This window comes from Ambystoma mexicanum, chromosome 7p (assembly GCF_040938575.1).
Source record: "Ambystoma mexicanum isolate Mex_15411 chromosome 7p, UKY_AmexF1_1, whole genome shotgun sequence".
Classification (NCBI taxonomy): Eukaryota; Metazoa; Chordata; class Amphibia; order Caudata; family Ambystomatidae; genus Ambystoma; species Ambystoma mexicanum.
In genome coordinates, this window is record NC_090939.1 from 178,761,444 (window position 1) to 178,780,905 (window position 19,462).

A 19,462-nucleotide genomic window follows, 5' to 3' on the forward strand; every position below is an offset into this window, starting at 1 on the left:
AAACTCTGGCATGGCGACCGGGACCGGGGTAACTGGAACATTAAGACGGGAGGGTTTTTATAAAATAAAGGTGCAGGTGGTGGTTGCTGGCATGACAAACAGCAATGCTCCCCACACTGCACATATGCAGTGTCCAGGGGTGGACTCAGCACGAAGACGGAGGGGAGCCACCATGGCAGTGCCCATCACATGCAAATCTCTTCCACCAACGTCAGGTCCCTTGACAGGTGCCACCTCACCATGGCACCCTAAACCCTGGAGGAACCACGAGCGAACTGCCAGTGTGGGTAGAGATGCTAGGACGGGCCCTTAAATGCCGGCAAGTGTTGTGCAATTGACACCTATCGACACATTTTTATTTAAGTCAGTCAGTTATATAAATAATGTAGTCTTCTATGCATGAGGTATTCAAAAGAAGAAAAAACAATTGGTGCACTTTAACTCTCTGCAGTTTGAAATTGAGCTTTTGCTGTATTATGAATCCTGTACCTTGCATGCCACCAGCAAAATATTCACATGTTATATTGGCAACATAAAATAACTATATGTGTGTGCTACATTATTGCTGGCAACAAAATGCCATCACATTTATTGAAGCGCTATATACTCTAAAGCGCTATATATATTACTACAATTCCCACTCCTATTTTCTGTGCAAAGGTGTGGGTCGTTAACAAGCCTGTTTAGTGGTGGTACCCTCTCCACCCCCGTGTTCAGACTAATGGATGTCCACATCATTTTACCCCCGGCACATCCTGGTGTGCAGCAACCATCGCCTCCACGGGTCCCTCCATGGGCGGGGGGCACATGTTACCTGTGCCCTTGAGCTCCCTGTGCCCCGTGGTCCATCTGTACCAAATGTGGGTGGCCTTTCTCTCCCATTTGATCATAATGCAATCTATCTGTGGTTCAATTAGGTTGGTCCCATCTCTCTCCTTTATTTCCGGTAGGACCCTCTATGGGAATGGGTACACATGGTTCTCCCTCCCAATCAGACGCCTGTCGACTTCCCTGCACTTCGCTGCAGTCCGGCCTAGACCCCCGTCATTCTAGTTGTGTGTTCATTCCATGGGGCGTGTCTGTTATGGTCCTTAAACCTGTGTGTACAGTTGATGCAAGTGAATCTAGGTCACCTGGCCTAAGCCCCAACCACCTGTCAATCACCTTAAACTGCTGGCACCTTCCTGTTTTCCCACCCTTTTTCCCTACTTAAGCAGCCCTCAAGCCTCTTTCGTTTGCAGTTGGTGAGCAGGTGCAAGTGGATTTAGGTCACCTGGCCTAAGCTCCGGCCACCTGTCAATCACCTTAAACTGTTGGCGCATCCTGTTTTCCTGTCCTTTTTCCCTACTTAAGCAGCCCTCCAACCTCTTTCCTTTGTAGTTGATGAGCAGGTGCAAGTGGATCTAGGTCACCTGGCCTCAGCCCAACCCACCTTCTTAGCCCTACCTCTGCTCTTAACTCTTAGATCAAGGGCATCTCTCAACCAGGCGTCCGAAGTTAAGGGCAGACAAAGAAAAGGGCAATTCCAGTTTGGACTTGTTTGGACCGGGAGGACCGAAACCCCTGTTCAGACAACAGGTAAAAACGCACTGACATGTGTTTGCTCCCTCCGTCCGTACAAGCCATCCCCCCACCACAAGGCAACGCCAACGACTTCGCCCCTCCTCTAAGGCATGGACTCCACAATGCAACAGCCTCACCCACATCAGCTTCAAGGCCATTAACGCCCCCTCACCATCCACAACACGGAAGTTGATGCTCACCAACGTCCGCTCAGCATTCACCCATGCAGCAGACATCGCCGACCTCATCACTACACGCGACCTTGATGCCATCTTCATCACCAAGACCTGGCTGACACCCACCTCCACCCACATCCTAGACATCCTTGTCCCCGATGACTACAGCAGCCAACACAGATACCGGCAAAACAAGACAGGCAGAGGCTTTGCAGACATCCACAAGACCTCATGGCCGTGCACCAGACTTAACGTCAACAACATTGGCTCCTTCAAAGTACTCTCCTTCCACTTCCCGCTCTCCCCAACTGATACAGTCACCTTTCATCTCATCTACAGACCACCCAAACCCAACACTGCCTTCATCAGAGACTTCACCGACCTCCATGGTGACCACCATGTCCCTCAAGCACGCTAAGAACCTCTTCCTAGTAGACTTCAACCTCTCAGGCAACAAAGACACCAAATCAATGAAGGAAGCTCTCCTCAGCCTTCTCGACACCCTCAGCCTTACACAGCATACAAAAGACCCAACACACAAGAAAGGTAACATGCTCAACATAATCATCACTGCAATGTCTTCCTTCCACTACAGCTCTCCTCTCCTGCTTCACTGGTCTGACTACCTAGTCATGCCTTTCAACATCCTACACACCACCCCAGTCAAGCACTCCCAGCAGAAACCAAGCAGAGAAACCTTCAGGTCCTTCAAGAACTTCCCAGCGGAAGCCCTCACAGAAGACCTCATCAACCTGCACCTTTCATGGAGTGAACACCCCCAACGTAACTACGACTCTCTACTGGAAGCACTCAACGCCACCGTTCATCAACCAACATGCGCCTCTGAAAAAACACACCAGCAAACCGAAACCCTCAGAACCCTGGTACAGCCAATAACTCAACCTCAGCAAAAGAGTTATCAGGAAACAAGAAAAAACCTGGTGCCCCTCTGGGACTGCATCTGACCTGGCGCTCCTCAAGGAACTCCAGGCAACCCACGGACAACTATTCAACCAAGCCAAGGCCTCTTACTTTCAGAATACCATAGCAGAAGCCAACAACAAAGCCAGAGCCCCCTTCAAAGTGGTCAAGCAGTAAATCAACCCGCTACTCAACCCTGCCATACCACACTCCATTGAAAAATCCACTGCCATCAACACCTTATTCAACAACAAAATCAGCAAGATTCACAAGCACATAGATGCCAGCTCTGCATACACAGACTCCCGTCCCTCCTTGCAAAATCTCCACAACCTAGAAAACATTCAAGACACTCTCGACAGAGGGCCTGGCAGAAACCCTGGCCGCCCTCAAAGCCACATTGTATACAGATGACATTCTCCCAGCATCCATTCTCAAGACCTTTCCCACAGAAGCTCTCCTTCCTTTCCTAAAAACATGATAAATTCTTCCTCTACTAAAGAAACCTACTATGGATCCAGACAACCAATGTAACTATCGCCCCATTACCCATCTTCCCTTCCTAGGTAAGATCACTGTGAAAGCGGTAGCCACACAATTGCAGCAACACATAAACACCAACAATCTCCTCCCAACCTACCAATCCGGATTCAGACCCAGATGCAGCATGGAGACTGCAACCATACAAGTGGTCAACGACGCCCTCAACATCCTTAACGACAGCCACCACTGCCTCCTGGTTCTACTGGACCTCTCAGCCACTTTCAACACAATAGATCATCAGGTCCTGACGGAAGCCCTGCACCGGCACATGGGGATTAGAAACCTTGCCCTGCGCTGGTTCAAGTCCTACCTCGCCAACCGCCAGCAATTTGTTCTGATGGACTAATCTAGATTGCCATTTCTACCCGTCACCTGTGGAGTCCTGCAGAGTTCCATGCTCTCCCCAGTGATCTTCAACCTATACATGGAGCTGCTGCGAGCCCCCCTAGCTGCAAACAACATCCACATCCACCAATACGCCATTGACACACATCTATGCCTCAAGATCAACTCCATCAAGGACAACCATAGGCTCAAAACCTGCCTCTCACTGATGCAGCCTTAGATGTCCAGTGCATACTTGAAGCTCAACCCCTCCAAGACCGTGTTCTTACTCCTCACCAACAACACCGAACATCCAGACATACAGACCTAGCTATCAGGGCTTCACACCTAGGCTCACTTCCTGCACCAAGTCTCTTGGGTTCCACATCGACAAACACCTCTCCTTCAAGACAGACATAGTTAAGAAAATTCAGACAGCTTGGGATCAACTCGCCCTACTGCAGAAAGTCAAGCCCTTCCTCCCTCCAGACAGCTTTGATAAGATATGATAGTTTATTGATATAGCACCTGTGAACAATGGGTTTCAAAGCGCTTCAAGGCAAGGGAGGGAACAAGGGAAAATACAATGGGTGTGCAGTCAAAATATTGAGAAAAAAAAGGTCGAAAGACAAATAAGTCGAAAAATAAATGTTAAAAAAAAAAAGTCGAATTCCTCTTTTTTTAATTATATATTTATTTCGGGGTCTGGGAATAAAAAAAAATGGGTAAAACAAACAAAAAAAAATTAAAAAAGGGGGGTGGGGGAACCCCCATTTCGAAAAAAAACGTCATAAAAAAACCTTTTTTTTCGACATTTTGACTTTCGACCTTTTTGTTTTCTATTATATCACTATAAACCAATACAATGACATTCTTACAGGCCATGAACAATAGGAATGTGAAAATAACTATGGTACTCGGCCTGGCGACATTTCAGAAAGAGCAAGAGCTAAGACACAGATAAGGAAGGTGGCGGGGGGAAGGAAATGGGAACAGACAAGTGACTACCGTACTAGGCCTGACGACATTTCTGGTACACCCAGAGATTTACAAGAGGTGAGGAAAAAGAGAGGAGAAGGAAGGAGAGGAACAAAACAAGCGACTATCGTACTAGGCCTGACAACATTTCAGATAGTGCTGGAGGGGTGAGGGAGGAAAACAAGTAAGGGAAGGGGGAGGAGACAAACATTGTTGCTATCATACTAGGTCCACTGACAATTCTGATAGAGTAAGTGCATAGAAAAAAGTAAGGGGAGTAGAGAAGTAGAAGGGAAAAAAGGGAGAGGTGGAAAGAAGAGAGTAAACACAGAGAAAAAGAGAGGAGAAGCAAGAGGGGAGAGCGAATACAGTTGCAGAAGTCAATAATAACACATAGGGCCTCATTACAGGTCGGGCGGTAAATCCACCACCACTGTTAATTCCGGACCACCCGAACCCGAGTCCTGCAGGCGGGAGGTGATCTTCCCGCCAGGTCTGACCTGCAGGCGGACGTGGAAACACCAACACCATCATGAGATGGTGCCGGTGTTTCCACTTCCCCATTCCCATTGAGTCCTATGGGAGACAGGGTCCTATGGGACTCAATGGGAATGGGGATTTACCGAATTCCGCCTCCGGAATTCCCGGGACACCAGGGCTGTAATGCCCTGGTAATTCCGGGAGTCACGGAGGCGGAATGGTAATACGAGTCCGACGGTAACCAGGCGGTTTTACCGCCACGGTTACTGCCGGACTCGTAATGAGGCCCATAATGTTGCAAGAGAACAGCAAATGCAGGCCAGGATTCAAGATGAAGATGGGCACAGCATGATTCAGGGCCACCCTGAGTACAAGCTGCAGGGGAAGTCCAGCATGAGAATTGAGAAGGATGAAGCACCATGAGTCAATGAGTCCATAAAAGTAAAATCCAAGCATTGGCAACAAGACGGTGATGGTAAACCAGAATGTATTAAGACAAACTCCTGCAGTGGTTAGATGTGGGGGGGTAGAGGCGGGTGGAGGGCACATGGACAACACAGGCAACCAGGGGGAGGGGGGATGGGGAGCACACAGACAACACAGACAGCCAGAGGGGAGGGGGGCACACAGACAAGACAGGCAACCAGATTCACAGGCAACCAGAGGGAGGTGTGGGGGGCACACGGACAACACAGGCAACCAGAGGGGGGTGGGGGCACACAGACAACACAGGCAACCAGAGGGGTGTGGGAGGCACATAAACAACACAGGCAACCGGGGGGGGGACACAGATAGCACAGGCAACCAGAGGAGGGGGGCACACGGACAACACAGGCCATCAGAGGGGAGGGGGGCACACAGACAACATAGGCCACCAGATTCACATGGACAACACGGGCAACCAGAGGGAGGTGGGGGCAAACGGACAACACAGGCAACCAGACGGGGGATGGGGGGCACACAGACAACACAGGAAACCAGAGGGTGGTTGGGGGCACAAGGGCAACACAGGCAACCAGAGGGGTGTGGGGGGCACACAGACAACACAGGCAACCAGAGGGGGGGCACATGGACAACAAAGGCAACCAGAGGGGGTGTGGGCGGCACACGGACAACACAGGCAACTAGAGGGGGAAATGAGGGGCACACAGACAACACAGGCAACCAGAGGGGGGCTGGGGAGTAGACAGATAACAAAGGTGAACAGGGGGGCACAGAGATAACACAGGTGACCAGAGGGTGGTGTGGGGGGGTACAAGGACAACACAGGCAGCCAGAGGGGCGAGTGGGGGGCACACAGACAACACAGGGGACCAGAGGGGCGAGTGGGGGGGCACAGACCACACAGGCAACCAGAGGGGGGGTGAGGACACACAGACAACACAGGCAACCAGAGGAGTGGTGGGGGTACACAGACAACACAGGTAACCAGGGAGGGGTCGGGGGCACACAGACAACACAGGCAACCAGAGGGGGGGGGTGGCACACAGACAACACAAGCAACCAGAGAGGGGCTTGGGGGGCACACAGACAACATAGGAAACCAGAGGGGGGTTGGGGGGCACACAGACAACACAGGCAACCAGAGGGGGTGGGTGGCACACGGACAACACAGGCAACCAGAGAGGGGTGGCGGCACACAGACAACACAGGCATCCAGGGGGAGGGGCACACGGACAACACAGGCAACCAGAGAGGGGGTGAGGGTGTGGATATATCCACCGTTCAAGCAATGACCGTATCCCACCTGGATGGGGGCAATGCACTCCTCGAAGGCCTCCTGTCATCCTCCCTTGTGCCCTGAGAAGTGTCCTGCATGCGGCCGCACGCCTCATCAAGGGTCTATGCAGATACAACCACACCACCCCGGCCCTCATCGACCTTCACTGGCTCCCACTGCATACACAAATCACCCTCAAGTCTTGCTGCATCATCTATAAGGCAGTCGCCCTCAAATCACCCAGCTACATTGCAGGTAAACTCTGCATCTCTGGCGGACAGCACACCATCAGAAGCCAGGTCACTTACAGACTTGTAATCCGCTGCTGCAACAAGGAAATGACTAGAAAACAAGCCTTCTCTACCTAAGCCCGAAGACTTTGGAACCTCCTCACTGTCGGCATCAGACTTTCCCCCACGCTCCTACCATTCATAAAACAACTAAAGACCCACCTCTTCAAGCAATCTCTCCTCTTCAATAACTAGGCCATCACGTTGCCCCTCGCGCCGCCTGTCTCACTAGATGCAGCCAGCCCCCCTCATCCCTGTCACCCGGTACAGCTGTACCCCTCCACGTCCCCACTCTGAATCCTACCCCCGCCGTATATCTGTAATGTTGTAAACCTCTGTAAAGCACTCCATTGCTTCTCGAGGCTAGGTCAGCGCACAACAAATACAATAATAATAATAATAATAATAATAATAATAATAATAATAATACACTTACTGTGATCTCTTTCTGATCACCTGTGCTGATTCACAAAAGTCCAAACCATCACCGACTATGTGCATTCAGCGTGACGTGGCAAAATCTGAAATTTCTCCAACAGTGCAGAGAACTGCTTTTTGCTCATCTCATATCCCTCAACCCTCCAGGAGCTGTTTAACAGCCACAGTGGTGTGGTTGGAATATTTAGGCTCTTACAATCTGGGAGAAGTCCATCCATGACACAGTATAATGTATGTGAGCATGTGCTACATGCTGAAGACACATATGCCCAAAGAAACATCTTCCCCAGCTGATTTGGTGGCTTAGAGGTAGGTTGGTGCTTTGACGCCCAGCCCCAAAATACTATACTAGGCAAAGATTGTTTGTAAAGTAATCAAAGCCATTATTAGTATTTGATATTACATTTGTTAAAAGTATAGAATGTACATGCCCTGCATTTTCAGGAGGGGAGTGGTGAGAGGAGGTGCGGGGGGGGGGGGGGGAGGTCGATTAGTGTCAAAGATAGAGTGGGCCTTAAAACAATGCAGCAATGTCAGTAGAGAACAGCTTGTTCCACGAGTCATAACACGCCTAAAAGGAAGGCAATCCAGTTTTAGCTCTGTATGCGCATTGCCCAGTGTGTGTGTATGGCATAAGAGAGAGATAAAACGAGCATTAATGAAACATTGTAGATACAGCATGTGTTAACGTCTATGTTAGCATAACATCTTCATTTAAAATAAATGTGTGTTACAGATACCGACAAATTCCATGATAATACATCTTTTTTTTTTTAAACTGTGGGTCTCATCACTAGTCTGGTGGTGAAGATGCTGAATTACCATTGCAGCCACCTGGGCCTGTGGATTTACTGTGGGATTACACCTGGCGGTAGGGCAGTGTAAATCCCAATTTTTTGAGTCCATAGGACTCCATTCGGATTTTGGCAGAATTACTGGCGGTGATGATTGTGCTGATTTTTGGCTGTTCACTGGCAGATTTACCTCCAGCTTTTTGCTAGAGGTGAATTCGAAACTTCACTGCCAAACTTGTAGTACAGCGGTGTGGTAATGCAGCGGTAACAGAATTACATCTGCATTCCTGCTGTTTATATCCATTCCTCCAAACATGTAATGAGGCCCTGGATATTTTTAGACTTTGGGCGTCAGCTTTACATTAATGGTAGTGTTTGGAAATGCCTAAACACCACCTATTTACCACTCACACAACTGAAAAGTTTTGTTACTGATGCTCTGAAAATGCACATGTTTTGGGGGGGGGGGTGTAGTCATCTTCTCACAAATGTGGTATTGAGTGTGGTGTTACACAGGTCGTAGTATATAATATAAATAACTGCAGCCTCCTCTGACAGTTTTAGGATTGAATACGAATTCAAAATACAAAGTTATGGGTTAAAAAACATGGCAGAAAAGCTGGATGACATCCCAAGCACAATTGGTTCCATTAAGTCACGCCTAGAGAAAACTGATCAGAGGCTGAGAAACAAGTGGGCATGGCCGAAGATGCTGTATCTACTTTAAAATCTGAGGTGGCGACGCTATCCAGGTCCAAATGGTCACCAAGAAGAACAACTAGCTTGAATCGCAGACACGCTTCAATAACATTCGGATTATCGATGTGCCTGAAAATAATATAGACCTCACTGAAAGTATTCATCGAGGGCCCTCTCCTCTTACTTCTAGGCAACCCCAGGCTCTCGCCGCAATTCGCAATGGAGCGTGTCCATAGATCCCTGGCACCTAAGCCCAAATCAGGAGCACCAGTGCACCCGATAATAGCCCGAATCCTTAATTATCGAGACCAGGATGCCATCCTTTGATCCACACGAGAGCAGGGCGTGCTCCTGTTGGGTTCAAGCAAGTTACTATTACATATTTATTCTGACTTCTCAGTGGCCATGCAACAGGAGAGGAAATCGTTTTTGGCGTTGAAGAAGCGACTGCACGACAAAGGCCTGAAATATGCTATGCTATACACTGCCCAACTGCAAATTGAATGGAACAACAGGGTTTGTTTCCCTCTACGAGAGGAAGCTATGAAATTCCTCGACAAGAACTTACCTGCAACATGACTTCAATATCATATTGCCTAAGTTTGATTGATGGTTCACTGTCTTTCTCCTATGCCACTCCTAGACAGTTGACTGGCGCTTAAATAATATACCGAGCAGAGAGTAAAGGCAGATGTGAGATGTCTCAGTGTATGCCCTAACATCTTGAAGGTTTAAATTGATATAGAAAGCATGTGAACACTTGTTCATTCATTTCCCAAAGTCCACTGTTTGGCCTGGACCTGCGCCCGCGCTTCAGTCTCCCCACGCAATGTTGCAATAGTGGTTGGGTATGTTGTCACCGGAGATTCATCACCCCAGTTTTAAGGGGGTACGGAGTGGGATGGGTGAGTTGGGGTTTTCAAAAATGAACTTGGCTTAGATGTTGACGACATATTTGAGGCTTATACTTCCTACAAGAAGTCTGAGGGGGAGGTGGTGGAGAAAGCATCATACGGTGGACGATAACATATTCCCAGCACTTTGGGAATGGGGAAAGTTACATGTTTGAGTTGGATGCGAGGGGGCTAGGAAATCCAGTTAAAAAACGAAAGCTTCTTGTCCACAATGGCAGACATAAAGCCCACATTTTATTTTTGTAGGAGACGCATTCCCTTGCTGCATGTTGTGAAGGATTTGCTAAGGGCTGGGGCTAAGAAAAGGTTCTATGCTACGTATTCCATGGAAGCTAGAGGTGTAATAATACTAATACATAGATCTCTGCCATGTCAAATGTTTTGATTGATCCTTTAGGCTGTAAAGTTCTGGTCTATGGGTCCATGGGTGGCAGAGAGGTGCTACTCCTGAATGTATATGGTCCCAACATAGATGATCCCCAGTTTTACACCGAAATCACTGATAGGCTACCTCTTTATCCTCTGATAACCGTGTTGTGGGGTGGCGACTTTAATACCATTCTGGATGTTCACTTAGACAGATCCACCCACAGTCATAGGTCCCTCACGAAGGCAGCAGGGCCAATATGTGAAGGGATGGACGTCTTGAGCCTAGATGATGCTTGGAGGGCAATGAATGTGCATGACCAAGCATACTCCTCTTATTCCGCATCGACATGTGGTTAATTGCAGATGTGCTGCTCAGTGGGGTCTCTGAAGTCTGTATGCTTCCCAGGATGTACTCAGACCACTCTCCGGTTCGTATTACTCTGACACTAGGCAGACACCCTATGCCCTGCAACAGCTGGCGGTTTAAGTCACAGGAGTTATTGGATGTGGCCTTTGCAGCCACTATAAAGGAGCATGTGAAACCTTACTTCGAAATAAACGAAGGCTTGGTGGCATCATCTCACATACTCTGGGAGTCCTTCAAGGATTACATTCGGGGGATTGCCATGGCTATTAAAATCAGTGTTCTCTAGATGATTAGATAAGATATTAAAAGATGTGAGGAGGGTCTTCATGACTTGGAACCGAGACATTCAGCCACTCCCCCTATGGCCACATTTGCATAGATAAAGGATGTGGTGGACGCATTTAGGGAAAGTGCCGAAGGAGAACTAAAATTTCTAGACACCCCGAGGGCAGCAAAGTGCAATGGAGAAGGCAAAAGGCCTGGCAGATATCTGGCCCGCACAGTGCGGCAGGAGGATGGCAGTGGCTTAATTACGCTAATCAGAGATGTGACAGGTGATCTAGTACACACACATGTTGAGGTCAATAGAGTATTAACAACATTTTACTCTGATCTATATACTAACAAAGATACTCGCACTAAAGAGGACATCAGTAGATTTCTTGCGGGCCTGCCAATGACACAGTTGCCACATGAAGCTAGTGCCCACTTGGACTTACCGATCTGCCTAGAAGAAATTCCCTGTGCAACTGACGATCTCCCGACAGGGAAGACGGCCTCACTGCTGAATTTTACAAACACTGTTAAACGGCTCCTCACACCATATCTACAAAAGTGTGGCTAGAGGCCCTTGAGTCACGGGTGCTCCCTGATACCGTGAGAGAAGCTTTGATTATGTTTTTGTTAAAGCCTAATAAACCGGCTGGGCAGTCCAGCTCTTACAGACCCCTCTCATTAATTAATACAGATGTTAAAATATTTGCAAAGATTGTGGCCACCTGCCTAACGCCATTTATGCCCAACATAATTCACTCAGATCAATCAGGCTTTATTCCTGTGCGCTCCACTACACTGAACCTGCAGCGTCTCTTTAACATACTGGTGCAGATAGATCCCGGGGCTCAGGCAGTGGCCGCTGCACTGGATATACAAAAAGCCTTTGACTCATTCTCGTGGCAATTTATGTATATAGTCTTCATAAAGTGTTGGTTTGGTCCGGGTGTTCTTTCATATGTGCAGCTCGTTTACACATCGCCGGCTGCCAGGGTCAGCACTAATGGTAAACTGTCACCAGCGTTTATGATAGCTAAGGGAACCCAGCCGGGCTGCCCCCTGTCACCTCTGTTATCCGGCATAGCCATCAAACCTCTGGCAGACCTCATAAGACAGAAACATAGACACAGGGGAATCAGGATGACTGGGATGCCTGAAATGATTTCCCTTTATGCCGATGAGGCGATATTATATATCAGGGACCCCCATATTTATTTAGCACCAATTATGGGAGACATTCTTAATTTTCGGTAACTGTCGGGACTCCGCGTGAATTTTAATAAGTCAGAGGTTTTCCCTCTAACGGAAGCCACTGTTAAACCTAACAACCTACACGGCTTTGAATGGGCCCCATCTGCTATTTGCTTCTTAGCGATTGTAGTCGCCAGACAGAGCACTGCGCTATTCGATTGTAACTACAGCGAGGACAGGGCATACCTTGCGGCTAAGCTGAAGGTCTGGGCACAGTTACCTGTGACTATGGGCGTTAAGATAGCACTACTTAAAATGGTGGTGCTCCTGAAACCTCTCTACCTCTTCCAAAACGTTCAGCTATGGCCTGGAATGTCATTTTCCAAGGGCTTGGAGGCAGAAATCTGCAAGCTTGTATGTCACTCGCGAGCAGTGCCACTGCAATCGGCCATGCTAACTCAATCTCATGAGAGGGGGGGTTTGCAGCCCTTGGTTTCCACTTGTACTGGATTGTAGCGCAGGCGCAATTTGCATCTTATTGGTTCATGAAGGGCACGCCTCCCCCCACATGTCACACTGGAGAAATACACCGCTGGCGCCAGAGGCCTTAAATCACTGGTCTTTCCCACCCGGTTTGCGGATAACTGTGTGTTTGACATCTCTAGTGTGACTGTACTGGGCTGGCGTATGCGATGGAGGGCGATGGGCGTGTCCACCCCATATCATAAGGACTTCCCACTTTGGAACTGTATACCCTCCTTGCTTCAGGTGGGCATGTTTTCTCGATGCAGCTGGGTGCTATGCATATTCAGTTCGCTGGGGAATATGTATTCCGATGGGAATATAATAAACGCTAGTGATATACCTATGCTTTTGTAACATAAATCTTCGAAATGGCTACAATATCTAGGCTTGCGTAGAGGATACAAGCTACTATGGAGCGGGATCCAGGTAGAACCTGAAAACGACACAGTTCTAGGTTATATTTTGACTGCAAGTGGGAGCCGTGGCCTGGTCTCATCTTTATATCATCCAAGATCGTATGACAGTACCGTTAACTAACACCCACTCCAAATGGGTGAACACCATGCAACTAGACATAACGGATGATCGCCTGACAGATATGTGCACACAGACACGTAATGTACCATATGACTGAAGATTCAGACTTATACAATAGAAATTGCTGCATCAGTACCATTATACATCGGCTAGACAAAAACTGTTCTCACAGATGAGGACGGGTAATTACCCTTAGTGCAGCATTGATGATGCTAAATATTTTCATATGATATGGGATGGCTGGCAAGTGTGCGGTCGCCTCTCCCATGCAATGTCCATTCCATGTTTTTGAACCCAGTATAGTCACATGCAGAAATTAGTCAGTTTATGTCTCTTACTTGCCAAACGATACAATTCTGCTGTGGTGAACGAGCACACGGGCTCTGACGAAAGATCACTGACTGCGATCCGTTACCTTGGCTAATGATATGCAGGACACCACATCTCACCCAAAAGACATATGGGTCTCTTTCAATGCATATCTTCTGCGTGTACCACCATCACAAGGCACCACCATTGACTCGCTGGTGGCCTGAGCCCAGGCTACATCTCGCTTTATAACTGTGCCATTTGAAACTGCCTCAGTCTGCGGCTTGTAGTGAATTACTCCTCCACTGATGTTCGCCTCAATTTGTTTTCATATTGCTAGGACTCCTTGCATTTTCTATGTCATGTGATATCACTCTGTAATGTGCGATGCCAAGTACGTTAATAAAGTTTTTTAAAAAATATGGCAGAAGACATTGAAAACCAAAAATAAATAGATAATAACATTGTTACTGCCCGCATCTGCAGGCAATACGAGATCTTACGAACCTGGAATCATGACTTGTAGGCCCCAGTGAAGCGAGGGGCTGAGTGCTAGTGGAAGAGAATGCAGCCGAAAAGAGATTAAAAAAGGGAACAGAAGGGCACTTAAATATGTCTACCATGCAAGGATGCTCGATGGAGTCCCTTTTTGCTGTCCATGCCACAAGGATGAGGGGCATACAGAAGGGTGTGAGGAAGAGCGCATTGCCTTTGGGGAACATGATGGTGCCCTAGAGGTTCCAGTGGAGGTCAAGCAAGGCACGTGCAGATAAGGTCGGAACGGGGGAGAGCAGGTGCATCAGAGGAAGAGAGCAAGGGCAGAAGAAGCATCCAGCATGGCACTTCAAATCCTGAGAATCGTCAGGATCCATTGCTTCATCAGAGTTTATAGGCAAGGATCCATGGATCCTGATGGCTCTCAGGATCTCCACCTGCCCTCTAGGATGCTAGGTCTACTGATTCATATAATACATATAAAGAAAATTATAATGAATAAATAAAAAACCTATTTTAAAAACCCACAAATTGCACCCAAATAACCTCTTTCATAACCCCTCTAATATGGCTGCTCCTATTTACCGCATGTAGTAAGACTGCATGTCACCAATGGAATCCAATGAGGCTCATAAAAGGGGAATGATTACTGGGCCCACATCCCTCTACATAATGAAGACTCTCACTGCTACTGCATCGTTTCCGCATGTGGGAACAGCGATAGAGCTTGACGGCATTACCAGAGGTTCTGTCGCCAAACTCGGAATGAGACAATTCTATACAAATGAATGTTAACTTTCATTATCAAAGTAAATCATTTGATGACAAGGCATAACTTTGAGTAAAAGGTATAGGGAATTGACTTACTGATAGTGCCTTTGTGCAGTTCTCCGTCCACACCACGTCGAGTCTAACCTGAAGGCTGTTGCTAGTGATGCTCATATTGCAGCTGGGTTGTCCGAAAGTAAGGGACGACTCCTGGATGAGCGCACTGTTCAGAAACGTCTTGTTGATTGTGAGTACGATGTTTGCACTGTTGCACTCAACACGAGAATTCCCCTTGAGAGGGATGCGCTCCATCCTGCTTGCTATGGTCGTCGTTTCTTTCATAGTACTAGTAACTGGTGCAGTTGTAGTTGTCGTGGACTTTACTAAGGATGGAACCAAGCTATCTGTGGGCGTGTGCCTTGTAGTGGTAGTAGAATCAAAGGGCGTAGTTGTGGACGGTGATTTTATTGGATAATCCATCATAGGAAGAGATGTAGTGTTGGATTCACTTTTTGTAGCAGTCGATGTTATGCCTGATGGTAGAAGGAGCACATAAACATTAGTTATACTTATCACATTTAATGAAGACGGTTCTATTTTCATTCCTCAACAGTATTTTTTTGCCGAAATGTTTTTTCCTAAAAAATCTCATCGAAATTGATTGATTTTCTTTTCGGGGAGCTTCCCCCAATCCTCCCTCTCCAATCAATTTTACACTATTCCCGACCCCCCCCCCAACGTTATGTACCCTTACCCACAAACCCCTATATTATTTAATTTGTTTTTTCAAAAAATTATATTTTGGCAAAAAGCGCCATAAAAACCTCTTTCTATGAATGAACGTCGTACCATGAAGACTATTCACAGTTAGTCAGTAGCAAAAAGTCTTAGGACTCTTATTTTTTCTTCAATCTCTGTATCCTTCCTACCCTCCAGTAAAAAACGTGACTACTGTGACCAGCATCATCTGGTTTATCAGCTGTCACTTTATATTGCAGGATAAATAATTTGCTATTCTGTGGTTGAAACCACAAATGCTAGTCCTGCCCCGCTAATCTCTAACCAAGACATAAGGCATCATTATGGTTCTGGCGGTAACCCTGCCAGTGCTACTGGAGCCAGTAATTTTGTTAATCCCCATTCCCGTAGACTCCCATAGGACTCTATGTGAGTGGGGACATGGAAGCACCGGCACTGTTGCCAACGTTGCCGGTGCTTCCGTGGTTGGCTTTGCCTACCATGACTACTGTGTCTGGCAGGGTCAGACCTGTCAGCTACAGCGGCTCCGGCAGGCAAAGTCGTAGTTTGCCAGTCCGTAAACAAGGGTGATGATGAGCTTACCGGCACCCTTATTTCCGGACCTGCAAACTCGGCATCAGGCACATAGTGTAGTTATCATTAGTCACTTTAGTATGTGGGGTGATTGGACACTTCTAGTAAATGAGTTGGTTGTTTTATTCTAGTTACCAAAGCACAAAACTCTGCTTAGCAAATGAAACAATATTAACACTTTCCTTGCACTAAGGACGCATCTTAATTCCTGTAGGAAATTCCTGCACTTCAGCAAGGAAAGATTTACATTTAGCATAAAAGCAGTTTGCTGTGAGCGGATTAGGTATTGAATCCGAATTCATAATAAACAGTGGGTTAAAAAACTATGTCGGGAAACACTGAAACCCAAAATGTCAGAGGTAAAATTGTGATAACAAGATATGTATATTTCTTACATTGACATGAACAAGATTGTTTAAACACTGTTTCTGATCATTATTCATATATTTAGAAAGGTGTCTTCAACCTTTGGATCAAACAAAAGTTAATGTATATACAGTAACTGTACCCTGCATATTTCTCTCTCTGTCTCTCTCTCTCCATATTCCACAATGCCACCACCTACTAGTCTTTGCTGGAAGTTCACCTCCAGTCCAGAAACCTAGTGTATCAAAACATACCCCTCTCTCTCTGTCTCCATATATGTCTCTACATCGATCAACTTTGATTGAGAGTAGCATCGTCAGGCATACATTTGCAGCAGCAACCCCAACGATTGTTTACCGCAATGCTACCATAACATTACAGAGTTATCTTGAGGTTGGGATGGGTGCTGTGTTTTTTCATGGTGAAAATGGGATGGGAGCATTAACGACAGAGGAATCCCTAAAATGAGGACCAGCATAGCATTTGTAGACATACATTGTCATCACACGTGTGATGCAGAAATGTCACATTTAACCAGAGGCTAGGGTGACCAGACGTCCGGGTTTTCCCGGGACAGTGCTGGGAAATCACCGGACGTCTGGGGGTCCCGGGAGTTTTTTTCTTTTATAAACCCCGTCCGGGGTTTTGTTCATGGTCCCTTTTTTTTGCCAGGACCCGATTTCGAAATCCCAAAATCGTGTCCCAGCGCAAATCTTTTTGCGCGAATGGGGGCGTGAAATGCTTTTCACGCCCCCATTTCCTCGCCCTGCCCCTCCCCGGCGCTCTCCTCCAATGTGAGGAGTGTGCATGTTAGCACACCCCCTCTGCGCCCCTGCAACAGGCCAGCGACATAGAAGTAGGACTAGAGTTGTATGTGTATTTACCTTAGTCCTACTTCTATTTCAGTTGCCCGTCCGAGTTTCTTTTTGTAAAAATCTGGTCACCCTACCAGAGGTTCATTGTCCGTATGGAGGGAGGTGGGAAGGATGTGGATAGACTCTCGGGTGGGTGGGGGGTGCTGGAGTTCGGACAGACCTCGTAAGGGACACGAGGGCCAGGCTGAAGGTTCTGCAACTGTGTTTGTTATTTTTTCTTTTTTGTGTGTGCATAGTGTAATAAATGCATGGGGTCAGAAGCACTAGCTATCATTGGCCAGCATAAAAACATGGGTATTGTCATGGTGCTCACAGGAGGGACCGATCCTTGAGTGTCATTTGAGCATGCACCATTCCAAGAAGCAGGGGCAGGTTAAGAGGACATATGATGTTTTTTTCGGCAAAAGAATCTACTAATAAAAGAAATTATATAATGTTCATTTCTAATGATCACACAACCAATGTTTATTGCAGTGATAATGAGAAAGTTTCACGATCATGAGCAAAGCACATGATGAAAATCTAAACGAAACATATGCATTATTTTCTGAATGAAGGTTATCATTCCAAGATGTACATTCTGGAACACTCCAAATGTACCACTATGAGAAAAGGGGAATGAGAGTTCTCGGATGCTTTGCATGAATTATGCATTTTGGAAACATAAGAATGGCCACAGATTTTTACTTTTGACAAATATATCTATGATAAAATAGGTCTATGCTTCAATCACTATGTACATAATGCACCCTGGTTTAGTGTTCATTTAATTTTTCACAGTACTCACTGTAACAGTTAAGCATTAATTACGCATTCGGCGGGCTACTACAGCAAGTACCGGCCAGGGGCCCAAGTAGCAGACCCGAGAGAAGCAAGGGCTGCAATGCCCGTCATGGCTGCACTCACCGAGCCAGTGGGTCTGTATGAATGCCCATCCCCCCTATACGCAGACATGCAGTGGGCCCAATAGTTCCTCTGATCTGAATGATCTATCCTCAATAACTGTGGCCCCAGTGGCCAAAAATAAAAAACTAACCAGAAACATTGTTGATATTCTATGAAGCCAATCTTAAAGTTTTACGGGCCAAATGTAATTCTGACACTGCTATGTGGAGTGGAACAAGGAGTGGCTCTGGCTTGGCAAAAGGTTGAAGGGAAATTGTGGCACTAATGTTTGAATCTGCCAAACGGGATCTCAATTGCTGATATTCGGTCTGGGCTGAGCTAGATATCTATGCAGGTGATAGTAAACTGGAAGACACCATCACCGTACGCTAAATTTATGAGACCTTCCGTAAATGAGCTCTTTATGCATCTGTGAAAGTTAGCAACTGTACGGCCCTGTCCAGTCCTTAATCACTGGCTCACCCATTGTGATGGATTAGTAGGTGAAATAAACACCAGGTTCTGGTGATGAAGTCGAATGTGGTAAAAAAAAGAAGCTATGGACACATGATTGGATTACTACCAGAACCTGAATAAGCAGGTACATATTATTACTCTTTCCTTGAAGGAAAACTACAGAACCAACTCTCAAATTATCTAGTGACATTTCCGAGCAAAAGATGGTGATCCTTATTTTATATAAACAAGACCGATTCATGGAATGAATGTGCGCCGAAAATTTCGGCGCAAGCGTGCGAAAACGTGCGATTCGCAGTGAAAGAGCGAAAATCGCAGTGCAAGTGCGAAAATCACAGGGAAACCAGCGCACATCGATTCATGGAAGTCCGTGCGCGAGTAAAATGTGGGATGTGCGCTGAAAAAGTGCGCGGCGCACGCCGGCGCACAGGTCATCGAACGGCGTGCGCTAAGGCCACAGCAAAATCGCACATATCGCAGCGCACATATCAAAAGTAGGCGGAACACGGGGCGTTACACGCAGACTGGGGAACAACTCGTGAAAATGTGGGCGTCACGGGGGAAGTACAGGAGGCAAGTGCGCGGAACGCCCACACGCTCGCCTACAACACGTATTCATGGAATCGAATAGGGCAAACCAGCGCACGGGCAAAGACGCGCACAGGGCCATAAACGTCCGCCACACGAAAGCAGGTGGTAGCGTCCCTGCGCAGGAAAAAAATGTGTGCCAAAATGTGCGCTAACAAAAAGCACGTATATACAGCTATGATGAATGTCCCATACTGTGGCCCTCTAGGACAAATGACGTGCAAAGGGGTACGCGACAAACACGGACACCACCTGTGTCAAAAAT

The 19,462-nt window shown here is 47.1% G+C and overlaps 1 protein-coding gene across 1 annotated transcript in view; it reads right to left on the reverse strand.

Moving 5' to 3' along the window:
* UMODL1 (uromodulin like 1) overlaps positions 1-19,462 on the reverse strand; it is a 482,641-nt gene that overhangs the window by 114,825 nt on the left and 348,354 nt on the right. The window contains exon 10 of the mRNA XM_069636212.1: positions 14,774-15,207. Within this exon, the coding sequence (XP_069492313.1) occupies positions 14,774-15,207 (434 nt within the window). The remainder of the gene's footprint in view (positions 1-14,773; positions 15,208-19,462) is intronic.